Source organism: Sturnira hondurensis, unplaced genomic scaffold (assembly GCF_014824575.4).
Source record: "Sturnira hondurensis isolate 20B ecotype Veracruz unplaced genomic scaffold, ASM1482457v3 Scaffold0022910, whole genome shotgun sequence".
Classification (NCBI taxonomy): Eukaryota; Metazoa; Chordata; class Mammalia; order Chiroptera; family Phyllostomidae; genus Sturnira; species Sturnira hondurensis.
The window spans coordinates 13,245,089-13,269,131 of record NW_028095541.1 but is presented as its reverse complement, the minus strand read 5'-3'; the positions used below and the strand labels follow the sequence as shown (position 1 = coordinate 13,269,131).

The window sequence follows — 24,043 nt, the reverse complement described above, 5'->3', positions numbered from 1 at the left end:
GACTTTAAATTCTCCATCAGATAGGTTGGCAATCTCCTCCTTGCTTAGTTCTTTCTCTGAGGTTATGATCTGTTCTTTCATTTGGGCCATATTTCTTTGTCTTGGTGCAGCTGAAAAGTTGTAAGGGGCAGGGCCTTAGGTATTCACCCAGGCAGGGCAACCCTCTTTGCTGCACTGTGGTGCTGCCCGTGGGGGAGCGTCCAGAGAGGGAACAGTGCTGCCTGCCTGCTCCGCTGTGGGGCACTTTCCAGCTCTCCTGGGAGACTGCGAGCTTCTCCCACCACAGCAGCCACTGTAGCCCATGGTCAGCTCTGAGTCTCAGTTTCGCCTTCAGCCAGCCCCTCCAGCCCAGGCCACGGGTTTTTGTGAGTCAGCCGAAGCAGTCCACCACCTTACCAAGTCTGGTTGTTTTGGTTGATTTTTTCTTTAATTCCTTGGTTGTCAGAGTTCCATGCAGTTTGATTTTCTGGCACTTTTGGTTGTTTATTGATTTTAGCTTGGTGGTTATCCTCCTTTTGGTTGTGTCAGGAAGCGAAGGGTTTCTACCTGCACCTCCATCTTGGCCAGACCTTTGCCACTGTTCGTTGTTGTGAGGTGAGAAGGTGGTCTTTCCCCTTCTCTTTTTTAATTGGATTTAGCTGTGTACCTTAGGACAGCAGTCACTTTTTATTTCTTGCCTACTCTTCCCTATTAGGCTCTCCTGTGCACCAAAGCTGCTTTCCTGAGGAAGAATGAAATCTTGAGAGTAAAGCTGAGTTCAAGAAGACAGTTAATAGGGGCACAATTGTTCGTTGAATTAAACTTGTATAAATTTAATACGTAGACTGCTGTATATATAGATTGGCTAGATATGTGGTGGTTTTTTGCTGCATTTTACCCTTTCTAGGTATAACTCTTAGTTTTAGGTCCAAATTACATGGTACCTGGCAATTTGGGAGTCAGTTTTATATCTTTTCCTGAGAATCCACCTAGTACTGCTTTTCATAAATTTTTATAGATGACACTCATAAGGTTGATAAGTTGAGACTGCGTGATGGGCAGTACCAGGAAAGGAGACCCAGCTTTCCTTGCATCTCCAGTCATGCAGTCTTTCCTCAGCCCTATACCTTCTACTGTTTCCTGGCGGCACAGCCCATGTCCTAATTGGGAGTTAATGCTATTACTGTACTTCACTTCATTCAGGTCAGCTTTCTGAATTAGTCCCACAGGCTTTTCCCTTTTCCTTATCTAAATGCTGATATGTTTCATGTTACTTGAATTTTTTCCTAAACATTTTTTCTTTCTCTCTCATTTGCAATCATATATATTTTAACCTTTATCAAACTTTGTTTTTGGCATCTCCAGGTTCAATGTTCACATCTGTGTCAGCCTTGCATATGAGTTGGTATTTACGTTTTTCACTGTAGTTTTGGTATATATGTAAATACTGCTTAGGTTACTTTTTCTAACTCAAATATCAAGAGACATTGAAAAGATAAGCCGTACAGTGTTAGGAGATTACAACAAGTCTAAGATTAGACTAAGGGAAGCATGCTATTTTCCCCTTTTTATTGAATTTAAGAAGCATGTTATATGGGAAAGAAGCATGCATTTGTGAATCCTGAGCATCGATACACACACACACGTGACTCTAGGGAATGATTCTTCTAAGAAGACCAGCATTTCCATATCTTTAAATCAGTTCTGCTTATATTAATTAAATGCCCGTTTTGAATAATGCCTTGTGGTCAACTAAAAAACAACAGGACTGTCTTGACCTTTGTACTGTTAGGAAGATGATATATATGGATCATAATACTGTAGAAGACAGGTCATCTCAAAAGGAAAAAAAATTCCTAAATTCAGTAAATCTGAGAAATGGACATTGATTCTCATTGGGTTGATCAGAGAAAGCATAATGAAAGAAACACAGCTGAGTGGGTTTCAGTGGATTTGTTCATCTTCGTGTTTCTTATAACAGAAGACAAAAGAATATTTTTTATTTAATTATTTTGGTCAGCTAACAGAAATCCTGTAGCAAAAATCCTGGGCTTTGATTACAATACAGTTGAAGAGGACTCATCTGTATCAAATATTCTTGATAAAATTACTGAAGATGATGACCCTGAAAGCGAGATTAAGATGAAGATCGTCGTGCTGCTTAAGGAACTGGATCTGCACCTTCTCAATTACTCTCTAAAGCATATTTCATTGTGAGTCTTAAAAAAAATAAACCCATAAAATTAGTTACAAAAAGTGCTTTTTCTAGGAAAAAACCAAAAAGTTTGGAAGTTATTGCCATTGATTTAACACTCAGTTTTATTGGAAAAAATTGTTTATTGCGTGGATGTTTCTAGTTCTACAAATTAAAATTTACTCTTACCATTGCTAAAACATTCTAGTAGGGTTTCATCTACTTCTGAAGATACTAAGTCTCCTTAGGATTTCCAGAGTCTCTTTAAATTAAGACTCTTAAATAAATTATGAAAGTATAATGCAAATATCATGTAGAGTTTATCAGTTTTAAAACTTGTTCATTTTTCTGGTGTTTTCTAGTATTATAGTATTATAATTAGGAAACAGTGAATATTTAAGTTAGTATATTTAATGTATTAAACAGTAGTCAGTAATTCCTTGATGGTTTCACAGTGTTAGGAGATTAACACATGGCTAAGATTAGCTGCAACCATGTTGTTATTGTAGAATTTAACTGCAATTTTAATTATAAAAATATTTCCCTTGACACAATGGAGTACTGTCATGTATTTCCTGTAGAGTTTGTTTTCAAATATTTTAAATGAACATCTACACATTTATTTCAGGGAAATCAGTTTAAATCCCGAGGTGGTTAAGAACGACGTAGAACTGCTCCAACGCTTCTCAGGAAAAGGAGAAGAAACCGTCTTGGAATCTATCACATATACCTCAGGTTCGTATCGTCTCAGATTCACTTATGTTATATGTGTTTTCATAATTATTTTTCAAAGTGCCTCAATAGCTACATTGGAATTTAATATTTAAGAAAATAAAAACAAGCCCTGGCTGGTGGAGCTCAGTTGGTTGGAGTGTTGTCCTATAAACTGGAAGGCTAAACGTTCGATCCCCAGTCAGGGTACTTATGCAGATAACCGATCTATATATTTTTCTCACATTGATTTTTCTCTTCTTTTGTCTATCTCTAAAAGCAATGAAAAAATGTCCTTGAGTGAGGATTTAAAAAAACAAAGTGAAAATGAAAACAATTTTAGTATTTCCTTTTTGGAACCAACGTATTTTACAAAACTCTAAACTGATTGATAATTGGTTTCAGATTATGAATTTTCAAATGGATGCCGAGCCCCACCTTGGAGACAAATTCTTGGGGAAATGTGTTATGTGCTGGTGAAACCACATGATGTCGAAACTTTATGCATTACTTGTAGTGCAGAAGGAGTATTTTTAAATGGTGTAAGTAATATTTATAAAACAGTATTGACTTTGGTACTTAGTTTGGTGTCTGTAAGTGCACACATTTCTCTAGGATTGAACGCCGATGACCATAGAAAATGAAATACTGTTCTGTGGGATTCAAGCAGATTCATTTGCTATGTGTTTGCTGGGCCAATCCACAGCTATCTCAGAATTAGTGCCAGTGTTCTCTATGGCGTGTCATCAAGTCAGTCTTCTGAGAAATGGCCTTCCAAGGGACTCATTCCACTTCATACAATGAGCACTGAGATAACACAGAAGTGGTCACTGCAGCTTCTGCCCTAAGAGTTGAGAGACAAAGGGAAGAGGAGAGGGGTTGTCAAAGTGTGGATGCCTGAAGAGTGTGCCCCATGAAACTGGAACCCAGATGTTTGGGAAGGGGGCACCGCTAAGCTGTGCTGGTACCTTAGGATCTCAGAGGAGGGCCCTTGCAAATCTGGGGCTCAGACCTCTGGAAAATGACCCACTTGCCTTGGTGACGGTTTCTTAGGAGCTCAGAGTGGGGCCCCCACATGACTGGGACTTTCACCTCTGAGGAATGGTGACTTCCAGATTGTGTTAGTCCCCTTGGAGCTCAGGCGGCTGCTATGACCCTTGGACCCAGACGTCTGAGGAGTGAGTGCTGTGCAACTAGGGCTGGTCCCTCAGGAGCTCAGAGGAGGATCTTGGCAGAGCTAAGACTTAGACCTTTGAAGATGGTGCCCTGGCAGGCTGATGATGGTATTTCTGGGGGAGTGTGATGAGCCCTGTTTGGGACTATAGGTAAGAAAAAAACTCTGGAAATTAGAACCAACTGTTGCTGTTGGAAGCAACTGCCACTGCCAGGGGTATGGGACTGTCGCTAGGTTCACTAACAGGAACAAGGAACAAGTAGGAGGGAGCGTGTCCTTTCTCCTTTCACTTCCTGATGATTGAAGTGAACCCAACTAGGCAAAGGAGAAACACAGTTTTGCAGATTCTCAGCCCAGGTATCAGAAAGCAGAGTGTGGTGGGTGGGTGAGGTTCAAGCTGAGACAGAGACAGAGACAGCACATAAGCTTCTAACTTTTTTAGATTAAAGAAACTTTGAGTTGCATTTTGTTCACTGAACTTAGCTAGGAGCTCAGCTTTCTCCTCTGCAGCACCCTGTCCTCAGTGTCTTCATTTTGGGTCTCACCAGCAAAATTCTTCCAGGAGGACCCAAGTCCGTAATGGAGACCCAGCTATTACAGGGGAGTTCGTGGAGAGTTGTCACACCTGGACTTGGGTTGGTATTGAATTGCTGGTGCTGTCTTCTAATTACCTGTAGGCACATATTTTCTGATATGCCTTGGGTGCTTTGCTTATCAACATGACACTTAACTTATTTCTGCATTAGAGGGGGGAGATGACCTAAATATAATTTTGCTTTTGGTTAGTTTTTATATTTTAGAAAAGTGAAATCTCCACTTAGGAAATAAAGAGATTAAAACAGGAATGGTTTCTTTTACCTTCTAGAGTGGGACAAGGAACCTATGCTTCTTATAAAAGGCTACTTATTAATTCATAGACAAGTTTATTTGATATTGAGATATCTAAGTATTCAACCCAGTTTAAAAAAAGAAACTATGCAATAAAATGTACAATACACTACAGTTACATGTAGATATATGTTATATGTAGTTACATACATACATATACATATATATTTATATATATTTGTTTGATGGAGAATATATATTTGATTGATGGAGAATACATACGTATATATGTGTATATATATATTTGGTTGATGGAGAATAATAGGGGTAGGAAAGAAGAGGGAAATGAGGAAAAGAGTCAAGGAGAGAGGCAGAGGCAGAGGGTAGAGGGGCAGATAGTTACATAGAGATCATAACCCTAAAACAGAAGCCCAGAGCATCCATGCTACACACAGAACAAGAGCAGTGCGACAAGTAGAAACAAAGGCACTTCTGTGGTGACATTCTCATCTTGAGGCCTTTTATGACTTCGTCAGAAGCTTTTGAAGTCATAATGTGTTTTCACATTAGAGAACCACGGAAGGAAGGTCTTGATTCTATGCTGACTAGCAGAGTGCCCCACTGCATATAAGAGGTACTCACTCAGTAAAGGCTTGCTGAATGAGTGAGTGAATGGATAACATTAAGTTAAGAGGGAAAGGTCTCACCTTTGCTTTTCATGTACAAAGACTGCCACACGGATCCTTTAGAGAAGCAAACCGGATGTGCACTTGGCTTGTGATGCATTGATCAGGTTTTTATATCGCTATTGCATTAATAATAGTACCAAACCTTTTCTCTCAAAGGGCAAAATAGATGATGAGGGGGAGATTAATTATGAGCGAAAAGGAGCGATTTATAAAGACCTCATCACATTTTTAAAAACAAAATCAGCAAAGTTTTCAGAAATTATGTCTAAAGAGGTAAGTTTCACAGTCTCTCTTGAACTTTCATAGCATTATATTACTTGACAACAACTTTTTATAGTATAAATTCTGCCTGTTGTTGCACACTGCTTCTAGTTATTGGAGTGTTTTACACAATAATGTAAAGTAAGAAATACTGTGAATGAAGTACTGAAGAATGTTTTTCATTTTCTTTAGCTGATAGGTATAATATTTCACCTTTTCCCATTTTGCCTTGAGAATGAGTAACACTAAGAATAAAGGACTCAGCCCTGTTAGTGAAGCCCAGATGTTTTGATTATTTTCTTCCCATGATTGCTACCTGACTTAATAAGTGTGCCAACTACATGCATAGAAGTGTTCTTCTTTTGTGTTCTCCAATGGATTTTGAAATAGTGCTGAATGAAAAAATCAGTCAATATAATAATATTTTATGAAATAAAATTCTGGTAAAGCTGATATGGGTAAGGAATGACATGCAAGAACTACTAATGTGATACACTTCAGCTGGGCTGGTTCTCAAGCTGGTGTCAGCTCAGTAGACCCCCACGAGATGGTCCATCTTCTTCCTGACCCCGCCACTTCTGGAGTGCCCCACTTGTCCCCAGACCGCTCCTGCTTTTGCCATGGCACACCTCTTTGTCATCCTCCTGTGAATTCTCTTTGCTTCCTAGTATTTGATCACCTGTTTCCTGGACCTGAGTTTCCCTTTATTGTTATCATTATTGTTAGAAAATATATCCATAAAATGTAAAAGTTGCTGTTTTAACCATTTTAAGTGTATTATTCAGTGACACTACTTAACATTCACAATGTTGTGTAACCATTGCTACTGTCAATTCCAAGTGTTGTTCATCATACCAAACAAAAATTTGTACCCATTAGGCAGTATCCTGGTACAAATCCTCCTCCTCCCAGCTCCTGGTAAACTCTGATCTATTTCCAGTGTCTATGAATTTGTCCACCTTGGAGATTTTGTATAAGTAAAACCATACAATTGTCCTTTGTGTCTAGTTTATTTCACATAATGTTTTTAATGTTCATCCATGTTATGGCATGTCTCCGAACCTTATTCCTTCTTATGACTGAATAATATTTCACTTACATATGTATCATATTTTATTTATCTATTCATTTATTGATGAATGCATCTTTTGTTTATTGTGAAAAATGTTATGACCCCTGGTGTACAAGTATCTGTTTGCATCTCTGTTTTCTTGGGCATATATCTAGGAGTAAAATTTCTGGGTTATATGGTAAGCCTATATTCAACTTCATGTATATATCTATCTAATCTTTATGGAGAAGTGTGAATCCTAACACTTTGTTCTTATTTTTCAAGACTGTTTTGGCTACTTGGACTTTTTTTGACTTTCAATGTGAATTTTAGGCCTGGTTTTACCATGTCTGGGAAAAAATTGGGGTTTTAATAGAGATTCTAATTGAATCTGCAGGTTGTTTTTGTTTGTATAGTGTTGCCATTTTAACATACTTAGTCTTCCAGTCTGTGAACATGGGATTTTTTCCATTTGTTTTGTGTCTTTTTTAGTTCCTTTCAGCAATGTTTTATAGTTTCAGTGTATATGTCTTTTGCCTCCATGGTTAAATTTATTCCTAAATGTTTTGTTATTTTTGATTGTATTGTTAATGAGATTATTTGTATAATTTCCTTTTTGATTGTCCACTGCTAATGTATAGAAACACAACTTAACTTTTCAGTGTTAAAATCAGATCTGACTTTTAATGTGAAATTCAAAATTGAATCCTGTAACTTTGCTAAATTCAATTTTAACTCAGTTTTTTTTAATCTTTAGATTGTCTACATATATGATTGTCATCTCTAGACAGAGATGGTCTTCTTTTCCAATTTGGATGTTTTCTTCTTTTTCTTGCCTAATTACTGTGGCTAATCAGGACTATGTTGAATATGAGTGATGAAAGCAAACTCCTTGTCTTATTCCTGATCTTAGAGGAAAAGCGCTCAGGCTTTCACCATTAGAAATGATATTATTACCTGTGGGCTTTATATGTATGGCCTTTATCATGTTCCTTTCTGTTCAGTTTTCCTTTTCTTGGTACACCCCATCATTTTGGTAAAGCTGCCTGAGTCACAGAGGCACATTGGAGGGAAATTTGAAGGTCAGCATGTCTGAAAAATGTCTTTATTCTTCTCTCACAGTTGTTGTTTCTATAATGTCAGTTTGAAAAAAAGTTTTATTTGGAATTTTAAAGGCATTTTTTATGTGACTGTTTGTGTTGTCTTTTGCCATCTAATGAAGTCTTTAGGATTTTCTCTTAGCCTTGCTGTTCAGTAATTTGCGTGATGGTATGTTTAGTGCTGGCTGTTTGTTTTGCATTAATGATGAAATATGTTTATAAAAAATGGAAAAATGTTGTTTGTGTTATATCTTCAGTCATGTTTTCTTCTCTGTCTTTTTTTGAAATTTACTTGTTGGATGTTGGGTCTCTGAGATTGGTCCTCTGATATTCTCTTCTGTCACCAGCCACCTGCCCTTTCTATAAATATTTCTTTGTTTTCCAAATATAGTGCATATCTTTACAATTTAAACTCTCATATTTTTAACATTCTGTTTATGGGTATTTATTTTTGCATAACACATGCTTTTATTTCTCTTGGCCAAAACCTAGGAGTTAAATGGCAAGGTCATATGATAGTTGTATGTTTAACATTTAAGTAGCTGGTTAGACTGCTTTCCAAAGTGGTTGTAATATTTTACGTCCCCTCTGACAGTGTATGAGAGTTCCAGTTCTTCCACATAGTCATCAATAATTGATGTGGTCAATCCTTTAATTTTAGACATTTTTATAGGTGTATCCTGGCACCTCATTGAATTTTAATTAGCATGTCTTAAATGCATCTTTTCATATACTTATTCGTCATTAATATATCTTATGTGCTGAAGGGTCTGTTCAGATCTTTTTCCTTTTTTACTAGATTGATTTCTTATTTTTGAGTTGTGAGAGGTCTTTATATATGTGTTTGGCTATGTATTCTGTCAGTTATATGCTTTGTAAATATTTTCTCCCAGTTTGTGGCTTGTCATTTCATTCTCTAAATAGGGTCCTTTAAAGAGCAAATGTCCTCAATTTTGATGAAGTCCAACTTACCAATTTTTTTATACTGTCGTATCTAATAAAGCTTTGTCAGCCCCAACCAATCTCTCAAAGATACTCTCCAGTGTATTCTGTGAGTTTTCACATGCTCTGCTTTACATTTTAGATTGATGATACACTTTATTTTTGTACATGATGTGAGGTATGGATCTAGTCGTTTCAGCACTGTTTTTTGAAAAAACTACCCCTTGTCCTCTGAATTACCATTACACCTTTGTCAGAAGTTACTTACCCATTTGTGTGGGTGTGTTTCTTTTTCTCTATTTTTATACCAATTATCACACTGTCTTGATTACTGTAGTTTTATAATAAGTTGTGAATTTAGGTAATGTCAGTACTCCAATATTGTTCTTTTTCAAAGTCGTTTGGCTATTCTGTATTTTTTTGCATTTGCATTTGCATTAGAATGTTCAAGTCAGCTTGTCAGGATTCCACAAAGCTTGAAGGATTTGTGATGAAGATGGTGTGAAATACATAGATCAATTTAGGGAGTACTTACATCTTACCAATATTGAAGTTTCCAGTTCATGAATGTAGTACATATCCCATTTACTAAATAAGACCTATTATTTAGTTTCTCTCAGTAATGCTTTGTAACTTGCTGTGCAGAGGTTGTAAGCATCTCTCCTGAAACCTGTCTATATTTCATATTTGGGGGCCATGGTTAATCCTAGTTGTAAAACTTTTATTTCTTATTATTTGTTGCTACTATATGAAAACATATGTTTTTTTTATATTGACTTTATATCCTGAAACCTTGCCAGACTTACTAGTTCTAGTATCTGGTTTGTAGATTCTGGAAGGTTTTCTATGTAGATAATCATGTTGTCTGTGAATAAAGATCATTTTACCTCTTCCTTTCCAATCTCATTTTACTTCCTTTTCTTCCCTTAATGCACGAGCTGGAACCTCCAGTACAGAACTGAAAAGAAGTGGTTTCTTGTTCCTAATGGCAAAAGGGAAAACTTTGTTTCTCATTAAGTTTGGTGTTAGCTGTAGGCTTTTCACAGATGACATTTATACGATTGAGGAAGTTCCCCTCTATTCCAAGTTGTTGAGAACTTTTATTAGGACTGATGTTAGATTTTATCAAATGATATTTCTTTACCTATTGAGTTAATCATGTGTGTTTTTTTGTGTTTGTGTGTGTGTGTGTGTGTTTTTAGCTTAAGGTGAATTCCATTGATTTTTCTGGGACAAACTCCATTTGTTCAGGATATATTATTGTTATGTATTTTTGGATTGAATTTTCTTACATTTTATTTAAATATTTTACATCTATGTTTATAAGATTATTGATGTGTGGCTTTCTTTTCTTTAATATCTTTATCTAGATTTGGGATCAGAGTAATACTGGCTTTAAAGAATTTGTTGGGAACTTTTCTTCCTCTTCAATTTTCTGAAAAGTTTGGTATTCTTTGTATTTTAAAAGTTTGGTAGAACTCACCAATGAATCCATATGGTCCACAAGTGTTGTTTGTGGGAAAGTTTTTCACTATAAATTCAGCATTTTTACTAGTTATAGGGCCATGCACGTTATTTATTTCTTCTTGTGAGAGCTTTGGCAGATAGTCTTTAAAGGAATTTGTCCATTTCATCTAAGTTGTTGAATTTACTGGCATAAATTTGTTCATATTATTCTTTTATTAGACTTTTAATATTTGTGGAATCTGTCGCTGTTTTTTTTACCTCTCTCATTCCTAATGTTGGTCATTGTTTTTTATTTTATCTTGATGCATCAGGCTAGAGGTCTGTCAGTTTCTCAACATCTTCTAAGAACTAGCTTTTGGATCTATTGATTTTTCTCTATTTTTCTACTTCATTTTGTTATTTATTATTTCTTTTATTTTCTACTGTGGGTTTCACTTAATTTCTCTTTTTTATCATATATTTCATTTGATCTAGTCATATTTTTATTGATTTTAGAGAGAGAAAGGGAGAGAGAGGGAGAGAAAAAGAGAGAAACATTGATTTGTTGCTCTACTTATTTATGCATTCATTGGTTGCTTCTTGTATGTACCCTAATCAGGGATTGAACCTGCAGCCTTGGCATATCAGGATGATGCTCTAACCAACTGAGCTATTGGGTCAGGGTCTAATCTAGTCATACTTGTATTTAAAGGAATTTTGGTGGTTTCAGCTGTGAATTATATTTTACCTGGAGCATATAAAAGAAAGAGATCTAAAACTAAAAATATTCCTGTTAATTAAAAGAATGCTCTTAAATCTACATTCAGCTATAGAGAAGCTGTTTGACTTTTGGATAAGGACATTCAGGGGATACATTAATCTTCTGGTGCTAACAAGTCAGCATCTCATTAGGGGCAGGACAGTGGTAAAATGTAGGACAGTCTTCACTTTTTAAAAAAATTTTCAATGTGGATATATTTTATTTATTTTATTTTTTGTTTTTCTTTTTTATTGTTGACACTATTACAGGGGTCTCCCATTTTCCCCTTCCTTTGTCCCTCCACCCAGCCCTCATCCCTTTCCCTGGCCTTCACCAAATTAGTTGTCTGTGTTGGGATATGCATATGAGCATGTCTGACGAATGTATTCCAGTCCCCCCTTCTCCTTGCCCTGTGAAATCTGTCTCTCTGTTCCATGTATCCATGCCTCTGGTTTTATTTTGCTTGTCAGTTTATTTTGTTTACTAGATTCCACATATGAGTGAGATCATAAGGTATTTGTCTCTCTCTGACTAGCCTATTTTGCTTAGCATTGTATTCTCCAGGTCCATCCACACTGTCTGTCACAAAGGGTAACAAGTTTCTTGTTCTTTTTTGTAGCTGCATAGTATTCCATTGTGTAAATGTACCACATCATCTTTATCCAGTCATCTACTGATGGACACTTGGGCTATTTCCAGATTCTTTTCCCACCATGGTGGTTGACAGTGGGAGGAGCATCCCATTTTTTTTTCACATTCTATTTTTAAATTGTTCAGCCTATTCTGGGTATCTATTGTTCTTCTTTTTGTAGTTTCTAAAGGTGGTATCTTAGATCATTGATTTGAGAATTTTCATCTTTTCAAATATAAGCATTTAATGCCATAAATTTTCCTCACAAAACTTAAGCTGCCTCCCACACATTTTGATATGTTTTATTTTCATTTTCATTGTTTTGTGTATTTAACTTTTTTTTTCTCAAGACTTCCTCTTTGAAGTCTTGAGAAAAACTCACTAGAAGTATATTTTTTAGTGTTCAGGTATTTGGAGATTTTCCTGTTATGTTTCTGTTAAGGTTAATTTGATTACACTGTGGTTAGTGAATGCACTCTGAATTATTTTACTTTACTCATAACTGTAAACATACTTTTGCCACACCCTGTACATTTTAGATGCTTTAAAAGAATGTGTATTCTGCTATGTTGGGTGGCATGTTCTATAAATTTGGATTAAGTTATGTGGTCTTTGTTGGGGTTGAGTTCTTCTGTGTCCTTGCTGATTTTCTATCATTTATTGAAAGGGGTGTGTTGAAGTACTCCAGCTGTAGTTGTTGATTTGTCTTTATTTCTTTTTTTAGTTCTGTTTTTGTGTTTGCACCTCTGCACATGCACTTAGGATGATTATGTCTTTTTGATAGATTGACCATTTCATCATTATATAATGTCTCTCTCTGTACTTAGTAATTTTTTCTGGTCTACTTAATCTTTCTTTAAAGTATATTTTATTGATTATGCTATTACAGTTGTTTCATTTTTCTCCTTCATTCTGCTCTGCCCCATACCCTGCTTCCTACCAGTATTCCCCCACCTTAGTCCATGTCCATGGGTCATACAGATAATTTCTTTGGCTTCTCCATTTCCCATAGTATTCTTTTTAAAAAATATATTTTATTGATTATGTTATTGCAGTTGTCCCATTTCCCCGCTTCATTCCCCTCCACCCTGCACACCCTTTCCCTCCCACATTCCTCCCCTTTAGTTCATGTCCATGTGTCTTAAGTTCTTTAGCTTTTACATTTCCCATACTATTCTTGCCCTCCCCCTGTCTATTTTCTGCCTGCAGTCTATGCTACTTATGCTCTGTACCTTCCCCCCATCTCCTCTTCCCACTCCCCTGTTGCTAACCTTCCATGTGATCTCCATTTCTGTAGTTCTTTTCCTGTTATAGTTGTTTCCTTCTTTTTCTGTTCTAGTTGTTTCCTTATTTCTTTTTATTTTAGGTGTGGTTGTTAGTAATTGTGAGTTTGCTGTCATTTTAGTGTACCTGTTTTTTATCTTCTTTTTAGATAAGTCCCTTTAACATTTCATAAAATAAGGGCTTGGTGATGATGAACTCCTTCAACTTGACCTGATTTCTCAAAAGATACCTTACAGGCAAGAAGGGGCTGGAAAGAAGTATTCCAAGTCATGAAAGACAAGGACCTACATCCAAGATTGCTTTATCCAGCAAAGCTTTCATTTAGAATGGAAGGACAGATAAAGTGCTTCCCATAGTATTCTTGACCTCCCCCTGTCTATTTTGTACCTACCATTTATGTTTCTTATTCCCTGTACCTCCTTCCCCATTTTCCTCCCTCCATCTCCCCACTGATAACTCTCCATGTGATCTCCATTTCTGTGATTCTGTTCCGGTTCTAGTTGTTTGCTTAGTTTGTTTTTGTTTATTTTTAGGTTCAGTTGTTAATAGTTGTGAGTTTGTTGTCATTTTACTTTTCATAGGTTTGATCTTTTTCTTTTCCTTAGATAAGTTCCTTTAATGTTTCATTTAATAAGGGCTGGGTGATGATGAACTCCTTTAACTTGACCTTATCTCGGAAGCACTTCATCTGCCCTTCAATTCTAAATGAGAGTTTTGCTGGATAGAGTAATCTTGGTTGTAGGTCCTTGCCTTCCATTAATTCTAATACTTCTTTCCAGCCCCATCTTGCCTGCAAGGTTTTTTTTAGAAATCAGCTGGATAGTCTTATGAGAACTCCTTTGTGAATAATGATATCCTTTTTTCCTGCTACTTTTAAGATTCTCTTCTTATCTTTAATCTTGGGTAATATAATTATGATGTGCCTTTGTATATGCTTCCTTGGGTCCAACTTCTTTGAGACTCTCTGAGCTTCCTGGAAGTCTGTTTCCTTTGCCAGATTAGGGAGGTTTTCCTTTATTATTTGTTCAAATTTTTCAATTCCTTGCTCTTGTTCTTCTCCTTCTGACACCCCTATGATTTGGATGTTGTAATGTTTATTGTTGTCCTGGAAGTTCCTAAGCCTCTTCTCATTTTTTTTGAATTCTTGTTTCTTTATTCTGTTCTGTTTGAAGGTTTATTTCTTCCTTCTTCTCCAAATTGTTGAGTACTGGTATCCTTCCCTTCAATGTTGGTTCACTGTATATTTTTCTTTATTTCACTTTTCATAGCCTTCACTTGTCCTGTATTTTGTGGTCATACTCAACCATTTCTGTGAACATCCTGATTACCAGTGTTTTGAACTCTGCATCTGATAGGTTGGCTGTCTCTTCATCACTTAGTTCTATTTTGGGAGTTTGGAAATGTTCTTTTTTGGGCCATATTTTTTTGTCTCAGTGCACCGTGTTATTTTTTAAGGGGCAAAGCCTTAGGTATTTGCCAGCATGGGGCAACCCATGTGGCTGCTTTGTGGTGCTGTCTGTAGGGGAGGGGTCTAAGAGGAAACAATGGCCCTTACTTTGCTCTGGGCTGGCTTTCAGCCACTTCCTCTGTTACCCACAACTAAATTGGGCCATTCTGGTGGTGATTCTCAGGTGAGTGGGTTTGTGTATGTTTTAGGACCCTGTGTGTCTCTCCCATGGACTCTCCTTTGAGGCTGGGAGTTTCTCCTGCTGCTTCAACCCCCACAGGTTTTTATAGCCAGACATTTGGAGACTTCCTTTTCACACACTGGAACCCTGGGTTGCACAGTCTGTCTTGCTTCCAAGTTGTTCCTCCCAGTTTATCTTCACCCAAATGTAGAGCTCCCCAGTCCACCAGTCGCCTCCTGGCCCACCTGCCTTGCTGGGTATCCCCTTTGCCCCAACTCTCCATCTTCACCCCTCCTACTGGTCTGAATGAATGTTTCTTCTTAAACTCCTTGGTTGCCAGTCTTCCATACAGTTTAATTTTCTGGCAGTTTTGGTTATTTTTTGTTTTTAAATTTGGTGTTGTTCTTTCAGTTGTGTGAGGAGGCAAAGTGTATCTACCTATGTCTCCATCTTGGCTGGAAGTCTTGAAGTCTACTTAATCTGATGTCACTATAGCTACTTCTACTTTCCTTTAACTAATGTTTGCATGGCGTATTTTCCCCTCCTTTTACTTTCATGCTACCTACATCATTATATTTAAGTTGAGTTTATTATAGACAGCCTATAAATTGAGTCATTTTTAAAAACTGACTCTGTGAAACCGTATTTACTGATTAGTGTTTTTAGGTCATTTATATTTACTTATTGATATGTTAAGGCTTAAGTTTGCCAGTTTTGTTTTTTGTTTATTCTTTCTGGTTTTCATTTCTCTTTTCCCTGTTTTTCTTTGGATTACTTGAACATTTGTTTGAAATCATTTTCTTTTACCCTTACTGTTTTTTAATGTATTTCTTTGTATAGATTTTTGTTGTACTTACTCTAGGTATTGTGTTATATTATGCATACATAACTTATCATGATCTACTTAACAGTTTACCAGTTTGTGTGAAGTATAGAAATCATATCTCCCTTTAAGTCCCTTACCCTCTCATTTATAATTGTCTTTATTATATCCACTTAGATGGGTAATTAATGAAACAATGTTATAATTTTTGCTTCAACCATCAAATATCATTTAGAAAACTCAAGAGAAAAAAGTCTTTTATATTTACCCCTATTTTTATTCTGACCATTGTTCTCCTCCTTTCTGATGGTGCAAGTTTCTTTCTTTTACCATATCCTTTCTGTTTAAGAATATACTCTTTTAAGGTAGGTCCATTACAAATTCTCTAAGCTTTCCTTCTTCTGAGAACATCTTGAGTTCTTCTTTCCTGAAGAATATTTTCACTGGATATGGTATTCTGGGTTGGCACTTTTTTACTTTTAGCACTTGAAAAATGTTGTTCTAGTCCTTCTGGCCTTCATGGTTTCTCATGAGAAATCTGTTATTGTAATTGTTTTTTTTTCCCTTTTAGGTAAAATATTGTTATTCTCTCGCTGCTAAGAATTTTCCTTGTCTTTAGTTTTATGGTTTGATTATTATGTGTCTTGGCATGGATTTGGGGGCTTATTGTGTTTAGGTTTTTTTTCAGCTTCTTAAATCTTAGATTTATGTCTTTTTCCAAGTTTGGAAAAATTTCAGACATTCTTAGAATACATTTTCAGTCTGACTTTCTTATTCTTCTCCCTCTGGCTCTATGATGACATGTATGTTGGATGTTTTTGCTGTGGACCCACAGGTCTTGAGGCTCTGATCATTTTTTCTCATCTATTTTCTCTTTGCTGTTCACATAGGATAATTTCTCTTGCTTTATCTTCAAATGAATGGATTATTTCCTCCATCCTCTCCATCTTCTTGCTGAACCTTCCAGTGAGTTACTTTGATTTGTGAATTTCAGTTTTGAAATTTCTATCCAGTTCTTCTTTATATCTTTTACCTACTTGCTGATACTTTCTAGTATTTCATTTGTTTCAAGTCTCTGTAATTGCTTATTATAGCATTTTTATGATGGCTGCTTTAAAATCTTGTCACATTATTCTAACATCTATTTCATCTTGATGTGAGCATCTATTCATCGTCCTCTCTCATTCAACATGTGATCTTCCTAATTCTTGATATAATGAGTGATTTTTTATTGTCTTGGACATTTTGGCATTTATGTTGTGATTCTTTGGATTTCATTTAAGTCTTTCGTTTTAGCAGGCCTTCTCTGACACCTCAGTGGTAGAGGTCTGGGGTTACAGCAGGGTGAGGGGGAAAGTCCAAGTTTCCCGCTTAGTCTCCATTGACAGCTGTGGTGGTGTGGGTGCTTCACTAGTGCTGGGCAGGGTTGGAAGTCCCGTCTCCCCACTGGGCCTCTGCTGACACCACCCTGGGTAGGAGAGGGAGGACGCTTTATACATTGTTGCCATGGGGCCTCCACTAAAGCTATGGGCGGTGAGCCCATCACTGCTTGGGTGTGGTGATGTTACTGTCATTGTAATAAGTTTAGTGCCATTGTACTAAGAGAAGATACTTTGTTAGGATTGTAGTTCTTTTAAATATGCTGATGTTTGTTCCATGTCCCCAACTGTGGCCTACCTATTCTGGTGGATTTTTCCTAGCGCACTTGACAAGAAGGTCTATTCTGCTGCTGTTGGCTGACATGTTTTGTGAATATCAACTAAGTCATGTGGATTAACAGTGTCGCTCAGGTCTTCTGGATTCTTACTAATATTTTTGTCTGCTCATTTTATTGATTACTGAGATAGGCATTTTGAGTTCTCCCAATTGTGAATTGGTCTACTTTTTCCTATTTGTTCTGTTTTTGCATCAGATATTTTGAAGTTCTGTTGTTTAGTGAATATACAATTACAGTTATGTTAATTGACTGTGTCATTATGTATCACTCTCTTTATCCTTGATATTATTTGTTTTGCAGTTTATTTTGACTGATTTAAATATACCTATTCCTGCTTCCTTTTGTTTTTAATAGAATATTTTCTCCAGCATTTTACTTTTAATATTTATTTCTTTATATATAAAGTGGTTTCTTTTATGCCACAAATAGTTGTTTTCCCTTTTTTATCCTTTTTCATTTAACATATCTACTGATAGAGTGAATTTATATTTGCTACATTGCTAGTTGTTTTATATTTGTCCCCTTTGTCCTTTGTTCTTTTGTCCCTCCTCCTTTGTCCCTTTTGAATCAAGCTCTTAGAAATGATCACATTTTATTATGCTATTAGTTAGTTATACTTTTTAAAAAGTGTCTTAGTCACTGCCCTAGGGCTTCATATATATATATATATATATATATATACACATATATATACACACACATACCTGTGTATGTATATATATATGTGTGTGTGTGTGTATAATCTTCATATATATAATTTAGTATGTCTGACTCCAAGTAATATCATGCAGTTTCATAAAAAGTTTGAGAGCCTTACAGTAGTGTATCTTGAATGCCTCTCCTGTCCTTTGTGCTATTGTTTTTGTACATTTTGCTTTTACATTCTATTAAATCCTCAAAACACTGTTACTATTTTCTTCAGTAAATTCCACCTTACCATGATCAAAAGTAATAGTTTTTTATATTTACTTTTGCCATTTCTATAGATTTTCATTTCTTTGGGTAGATTCATGTTTCTGTCTGGTATGATATTCCTTGTGATTGAAGAACTTCATTAACATTTCTTCCAGCACAGGTCTCCTGACAGTGAATTCTCTTGGTTTTTGTTCATCTGTGAAAGCCTGTATTTTTACCTTCATCTTCAAAACACTGTTTTTTTGTCCCAGTGTAGAATTTTGGGTTGACGAGTTTTTTTCTTTTCCCCATTTAGTACTTTGAAGATATAATTCTCTTTTCTGAAGGCTTGCATTGTTTCTGATGAAATGTCTATTTCTACCTTTATGCTTCTTCCTGCGTCTATAATGTCTTTCATCTCTGCCTAGGCGAAGATGTTCTCTTTTTCCTTGGTTTCAGCAATTTGAATGTGGTGAGTCCCAGTCAATGTAGGGTTTGAACTTAAGTTTTTCTGGTGTTGGTGAGGGGTGAAGGGGTCAGCCCTGGGTTGTATCGGTGTGTGCTACAGCGGAGGTGGAGATTAGGAACATTACTGTCTAACTCCAATGAAGGATTTGGTTAGAAAGATGCCTTTATTCAATTTGTGTCACTAAACAAGTAAGATGCATCTGACACTTTTTTCCCTGAATTTATTACCAATGTAAATTTTCTGATAGCACTAGATGATTCATAAGTGATATCATTATAAATATTATTCTTAATTTTTCTTTAATAAAGCATACTAGGTTTAATGAGCTGCAAAATGGAAAGGATCAGCCTAATGAGACATCTGACAAGAAAAAATCAGATGCCTTACCTAAAGCTGTCTATGGTTCAGACAAGAGCGTGCTAGAGAAGAAAATTAATCTGGGGAAGAGCCAAATGACCAAGAGATTAGAGCCGAGTTTAAACTGGAAGACCACTGTTGATTACAGAGGGTATGTAGATATTTCCATGATGAAATTTTTAAAACATCTTCAGTAGCCACATTTGCCCAATTTTCCACTTAACTTTAATTGACAGTAGAAGAATACAGAGTAGTAAAACAACACCTCCCTCCACAGTACAAGTTGATTCCTTCCTGTTCCTCCGTATTTCAAGCAGAGAGATTTGACAGTTAGCAGGGTTGATGTATGGACTCTGAAGGGAAGGGAAGAGCACAGTCCATTTTCATGTAGTTGGTGAATCGGGGTAAATAATGTATGAAAAGGGTATTAAAACACATGGAGAAGTCACATGCACTACTCTGTTAACTGGGAGGAGGATTTTTAAATTTGGCTTTTTTCATGTACTTATATTTTTCAATGAAGAATTTACTCAAGTATTTAATGAAAACCAAGTAAATGCCAAGGACTATGCTAAACCTGGGAAGATGGAAAATCAGATATAGTCCTTCCTGTAACATTGGGTGGGGAAGGTAAAAAAAATAGGCAACTATGATTAGGGAAGGAAGACACTAGATGAGCGGGAACAGAGGGAAGGACTTCCACAGCGATGGCAGCCTGCGGAGGCTGCTCCCAGTGCAGAGATTTGCTGAACAAACTGTTTGTTCACTGTGTGAACACGGCTGTGCCTGAAGGATGCAAGTGTGTCAGAGGAGGCTGGATCTCATCATCATTCTCTCTGTCAGGAAGACACCTCATTTGGATGCATGAAAATGTTGGAATATTTGTGTACATTTCTATTTTACATTTCCTATTAATCAGCATAAAGTCATTAATAAAAGTGTAATGTTTTTAGCCACAGATCCTCAGTAAAAGACACCCACAAGGAAAAACGTGGGGGGAAATCTGAAAAGTCAGCATCGTCTGTTTCACCTGGAAAAGCACAGTTAACTTGGTATGTTTCTGTTAACATGACCAGTTTTGAAAAGCCACTTCTTCCACAATGGGCTAGCTAATGTTAATTAATGGCACTCTCACTGTTATATTACGGTTCTTGGATACCTGTATCGACATTTACTAAGGATGCTGTAAGAATGATCCTATTGAGTTTCTTTTAGTGCAGGACTTTAGTGCATTTCTTTTTAGTGAAGAAATGGCTAAAATCTCACATTATCACTTGGGGAAAAACTCTACTACAGTTATACTATTTTGGGGGTCAACATAATAAAACTCTTCGGTTTAACCATGTATTCAGCTTTTTACTTTGAAATATTTATAGATTCACAAAACATTGCAGAGGTAGCACGGGGAGGTCTCAACTGCCCTTCTCCTGTCTCCCCTGTGGTTTATGCCCAGAGTAACTCTAATGCAATATCAAAACCAGGAGCTTAAACATTGGTACAATGTGTGTGTACATGTCCATGCTGTTCATCACGTGTGGGTTGGTGTGGTGGCGGCCATAGTCAGGAAACAAACTTGTTCCATTGCCACACAGAACTCCCTCCTGCTACCCCTTTAGACTCACACCCACCCACCCCCTCTCCCATCATTCCCAATTCATGGCAACCATTAATCTGTTGTCCATTTCATTAATGTCATCATTTTGAAAATGTTCTATAAATAATATCGTTCATTTTTGACACTGGCTGTTTTTTTTCATCACCATAATGCCCTTGACATTCATTCATTGTTTGTCCCTTTTATTTCCAACTCTCATTACATGGTATGGAGGTACTATAGTTTAATTATTTGCCTATTGAGTAAAATTTTAGTTCTTCACAGTTTTGGGTCATTAAAAATAAAGTGGTTGTGAATAATCATACAAGTTTTCATTTCTCTACGATAAATGCCCAGTTGTTGATATGTATAGTAATTGTATGTTTTGTTTTTTTAAGAAATTGCCAAATTCTTCCAGAGTAGCTGTACATTTTCCTATCCCACCAGCAATGTAGGAGACTCAGTTTCTTCTTATCCTTGCCAGCATTTGGGATTGCCATGTGTTTTATTTTAGCTGTGCTAAAAGACATGTAGTGATGTCTCACGGTGGTCTTAATCATTTTCATAATGGCTGGTGATGTTGAACATCTTTTCATGACCTTATTGCTCATGTATGTTTCTCAGTGAAGTGTCTTTGAATGTCTTTTGCTTGTTTTCCAATCAGATCATTTTTTTTAATGTTGGGTTTTCAGAGTTCCTTATCGCATTTTAATATCCTTGGTTGGATGTATAGTTTACATATGTTTTCTTCTCTCTGTAGCTTGTCTTTTCATTTTTTTAATATAGGGTCTCTCATAAAACAAGTTTTTAATTTTGATAAAATGTAGTCTATTGATTTTTTTCTTTTATGGAAAGAAAAGAAAAAAAGTGGCTGTTGTGTTTTATGGATTGTAATGTCTAAGAACTCTTCAGGAATCCCTTAGTCCTAAAGATTACCTTCTTTGTTTTTCTCAGTTTTGATAGTTTTACATTTTACATTAAAGAACACAATCTGTTTTGAGTTAATTTTATAAGGCCAAGGTTCATTTTCTTTGCCTATGGATGTCCAGATAGCCTTTTCACTATTGAATTGCTTTTGCACTTTTATCAGAAATCATCAGGGTGTACTTGTGTGGGTCTGTTTCTGGGTCTCTATAATGTTGAGTTGATTGTAATATCTGGCCCCTCAATACTGCACTGTCTTCATTACTGTAGCTATATAGTAAATCTTGAAATCTGGGGAAGTGGTTCTGCTCACCTTCTTTTTAAAAAACATTGTTTTAGCTATTTTAGTTCCTTTTACTTCCACATAAATTTAGAATCTTGCTACATCTATTAAGAAACATGCTAAGGATTTTGATGCATCTACTATGTAGACTCTTCTAATCTATGGACACTCTATGTGTCTCTATTCATTTAGATTTTTTATTTATTTCACCAGCATTTTGTCGTTTTCAGCATCCAAGTCGTGTACAAGTTCTGTTAGATTTATATCTAGAACTGGAGACTCCATCCAGTGCTGGGTTGAATAGCAGTGGTCAAAGTGGACAGCCTTGTTTGTTCTCGATCTTCGGGGGACAGCATTCAGCCTTTCACTAGTATGTGTGATGATAGTGTAGGTTTTGTACATAGTGTTCATCAAGTTGAGGAAGTGCCCCTCTGTTCTTGGTTCTCTGAGAGTTTTTAATATCATTTATGTTACATGGTGCTGAAATAGTAACATTATAACCACTTCCATGCTGAAGCATGAATACACTTATTATATGTTATTATTATTCCTAGTAAGAATGTCAGTAAGATTGAGGACGTTGTTAGTGAGAGCTCCTCAGAGAGTGAAGAAGATGAAGAACCACCTGATCATCGGCAAGAAGCAAATGCTGACTTGCCATCAGAATACTGGCAAATTCAGAAGCTGGTGAAATATTTAAAGGTAAGAAGGACCAAAAGGTTGCAATGTTTATTTTAAACTCTTTCCCCAAAATGTATATTCTGCTTTCAAGTTTTTGTGTATTTCTTTCAAATAAGGGTTGCAGGCTTCCCTGTTTTTATTTAAGTGTGTACTAGGAAAGGTCTTATTACTTCAAGGACAACAAGGTTAATTCTCATGGAATCAGCTCTCTTCCCTAGCTCTGGAAGCCACCAGATATTATGACTTGCAACTATATTTTTGATTTGCAGTATTGTGTGATGGAAAGAACATGGATTTTTGAAGTTGGACTTGAACTAATTTTTCTGCGGTTATCACTTGCAGTGTGGCTGTTGAAAAATTATGGTTTTTAAGCCTTATTTTTCTCTACTCCTGGAGTAAAATAAATGTCTATCTATAGGATTACTTTAGGGATAAAAAAAACATTTGTAGCATGTTGCATAGTGTCTTATATATTGTAAGAGCTTACAGTATATACTGATAATTTCCATTATTCTCTTCAGTAAGAGCACATGTGTGGAACATTTTACATAATAACCAGCCTTACAATGTTGTGTGTAAGTTATGGGGGGGGGGGCGCTGCAAATCAAGGAAGATGATTTGCCAAAACCCAGATTAATATTAATTTCTGATATCAGATAGCTGATAGCGATAATACTTTATATCAGATAGCTGGTATTTAGGCCATGTCTAAAGCTATAGTCCAAAAGCACTTGTGAAAACAACATTTTGACCTAGTGTTTTCCTCTGTTTTCCATGTCTCTGGTCAAATCAACATGTGTGTTTGCCAGTGGCTTTTTATAATTAAAGCTATTTCTGTGATTCCCATGGTGCCAATGGGTACTTTTTCTGTGCCTTTGAGGTCTTTCCAAGCTGAATGGTAGAACAGCCTATTCACGCATATTTTTGTGCAGTCATAAAGGCTCTCTGCATGGACACAGCCTTAAAGGCATGTTAGTTGAAAAGTTTTTCCTGCAAGAAAAATATGTCCCTTTGCTCTGATGGACACAGACTGAGCTGTAGTTCTAGGGGGGGGGGGGGAAGTTTTCCTGAATTCAGAATCCCAAGGAAAAGTAGCCAAGAAATTGGGAAAAAATGGGAAAAAGTACTCCAATTGTCCTTGGGGAATTAAAACTTAGACATTATTAGTTTGAATGAATTTACTGACATCAAAAGCAAGAGTATTTAATTATCTTAACTTCGGTAATTATCCCACAATGTATATGTATATCAAATCAGCACATTGTGTACTTAAAATAGAGACAGTTATATTTGGGGATAAAAAAGTAAAGTTAAAAAGCCAAGACTTTCTGACAGCACAGTCAAAGTTGAAAGCAGGCATTTCCAAGCATCAGGACAGAAGCAGGTAGGAGGGAAGTGGTTGCAGTCCCCTTAGACCTGCAGCCGTCGCCATGCTCCAATCCAAACGTGTGTCTGCTGGGAACTGAGGGCCGTCCCCACACGCCCATTAACATGTGTATGCACACAGTATACCTCGTGCAAATCCTAGTGGTGGTGTCCCAAGAAATAACAAATTTGGAAGCAAAATAAGTCGTTAAATTGTAATTGAAATTTCCACCTGTGATTCTATGGAGCCTTGTCAAG

General features: G+C 36.5%; 1 protein-coding gene across 2 annotated transcripts in view; it reads left to right on the top strand.

The window, feature by feature from the left end:
• ODAD2 (outer dynein arm docking complex subunit 2) overlaps positions 1-24,043 on the top strand; it is a 177,998-nt gene that overhangs the window by 12,935 nt on the left and 141,020 nt on the right. For both annotated transcript variants that reach the window (XM_037037218.1, XM_037037217.1), the window contains exons 4-10: positions 2,000-2,192; positions 2,802-2,908; positions 3,290-3,426; positions 5,732-5,848; positions 18,890-19,089; positions 19,892-19,990; positions 22,294-22,441. In XM_037037218.1, coding sequence (XP_036893113.1) covers positions 2,000-2,192; positions 2,802-2,908; positions 3,290-3,426; positions 5,732-5,848; positions 18,890-19,089; positions 19,892-19,990; positions 22,294-22,441 — 1,001 coding nt within the window. The remainder of the gene's footprint in view (positions 1-1,999; positions 2,193-2,801; positions 2,909-3,289; positions 3,427-5,731; positions 5,849-18,889; positions 19,090-19,891; positions 19,991-22,293; positions 22,442-24,043) is intronic.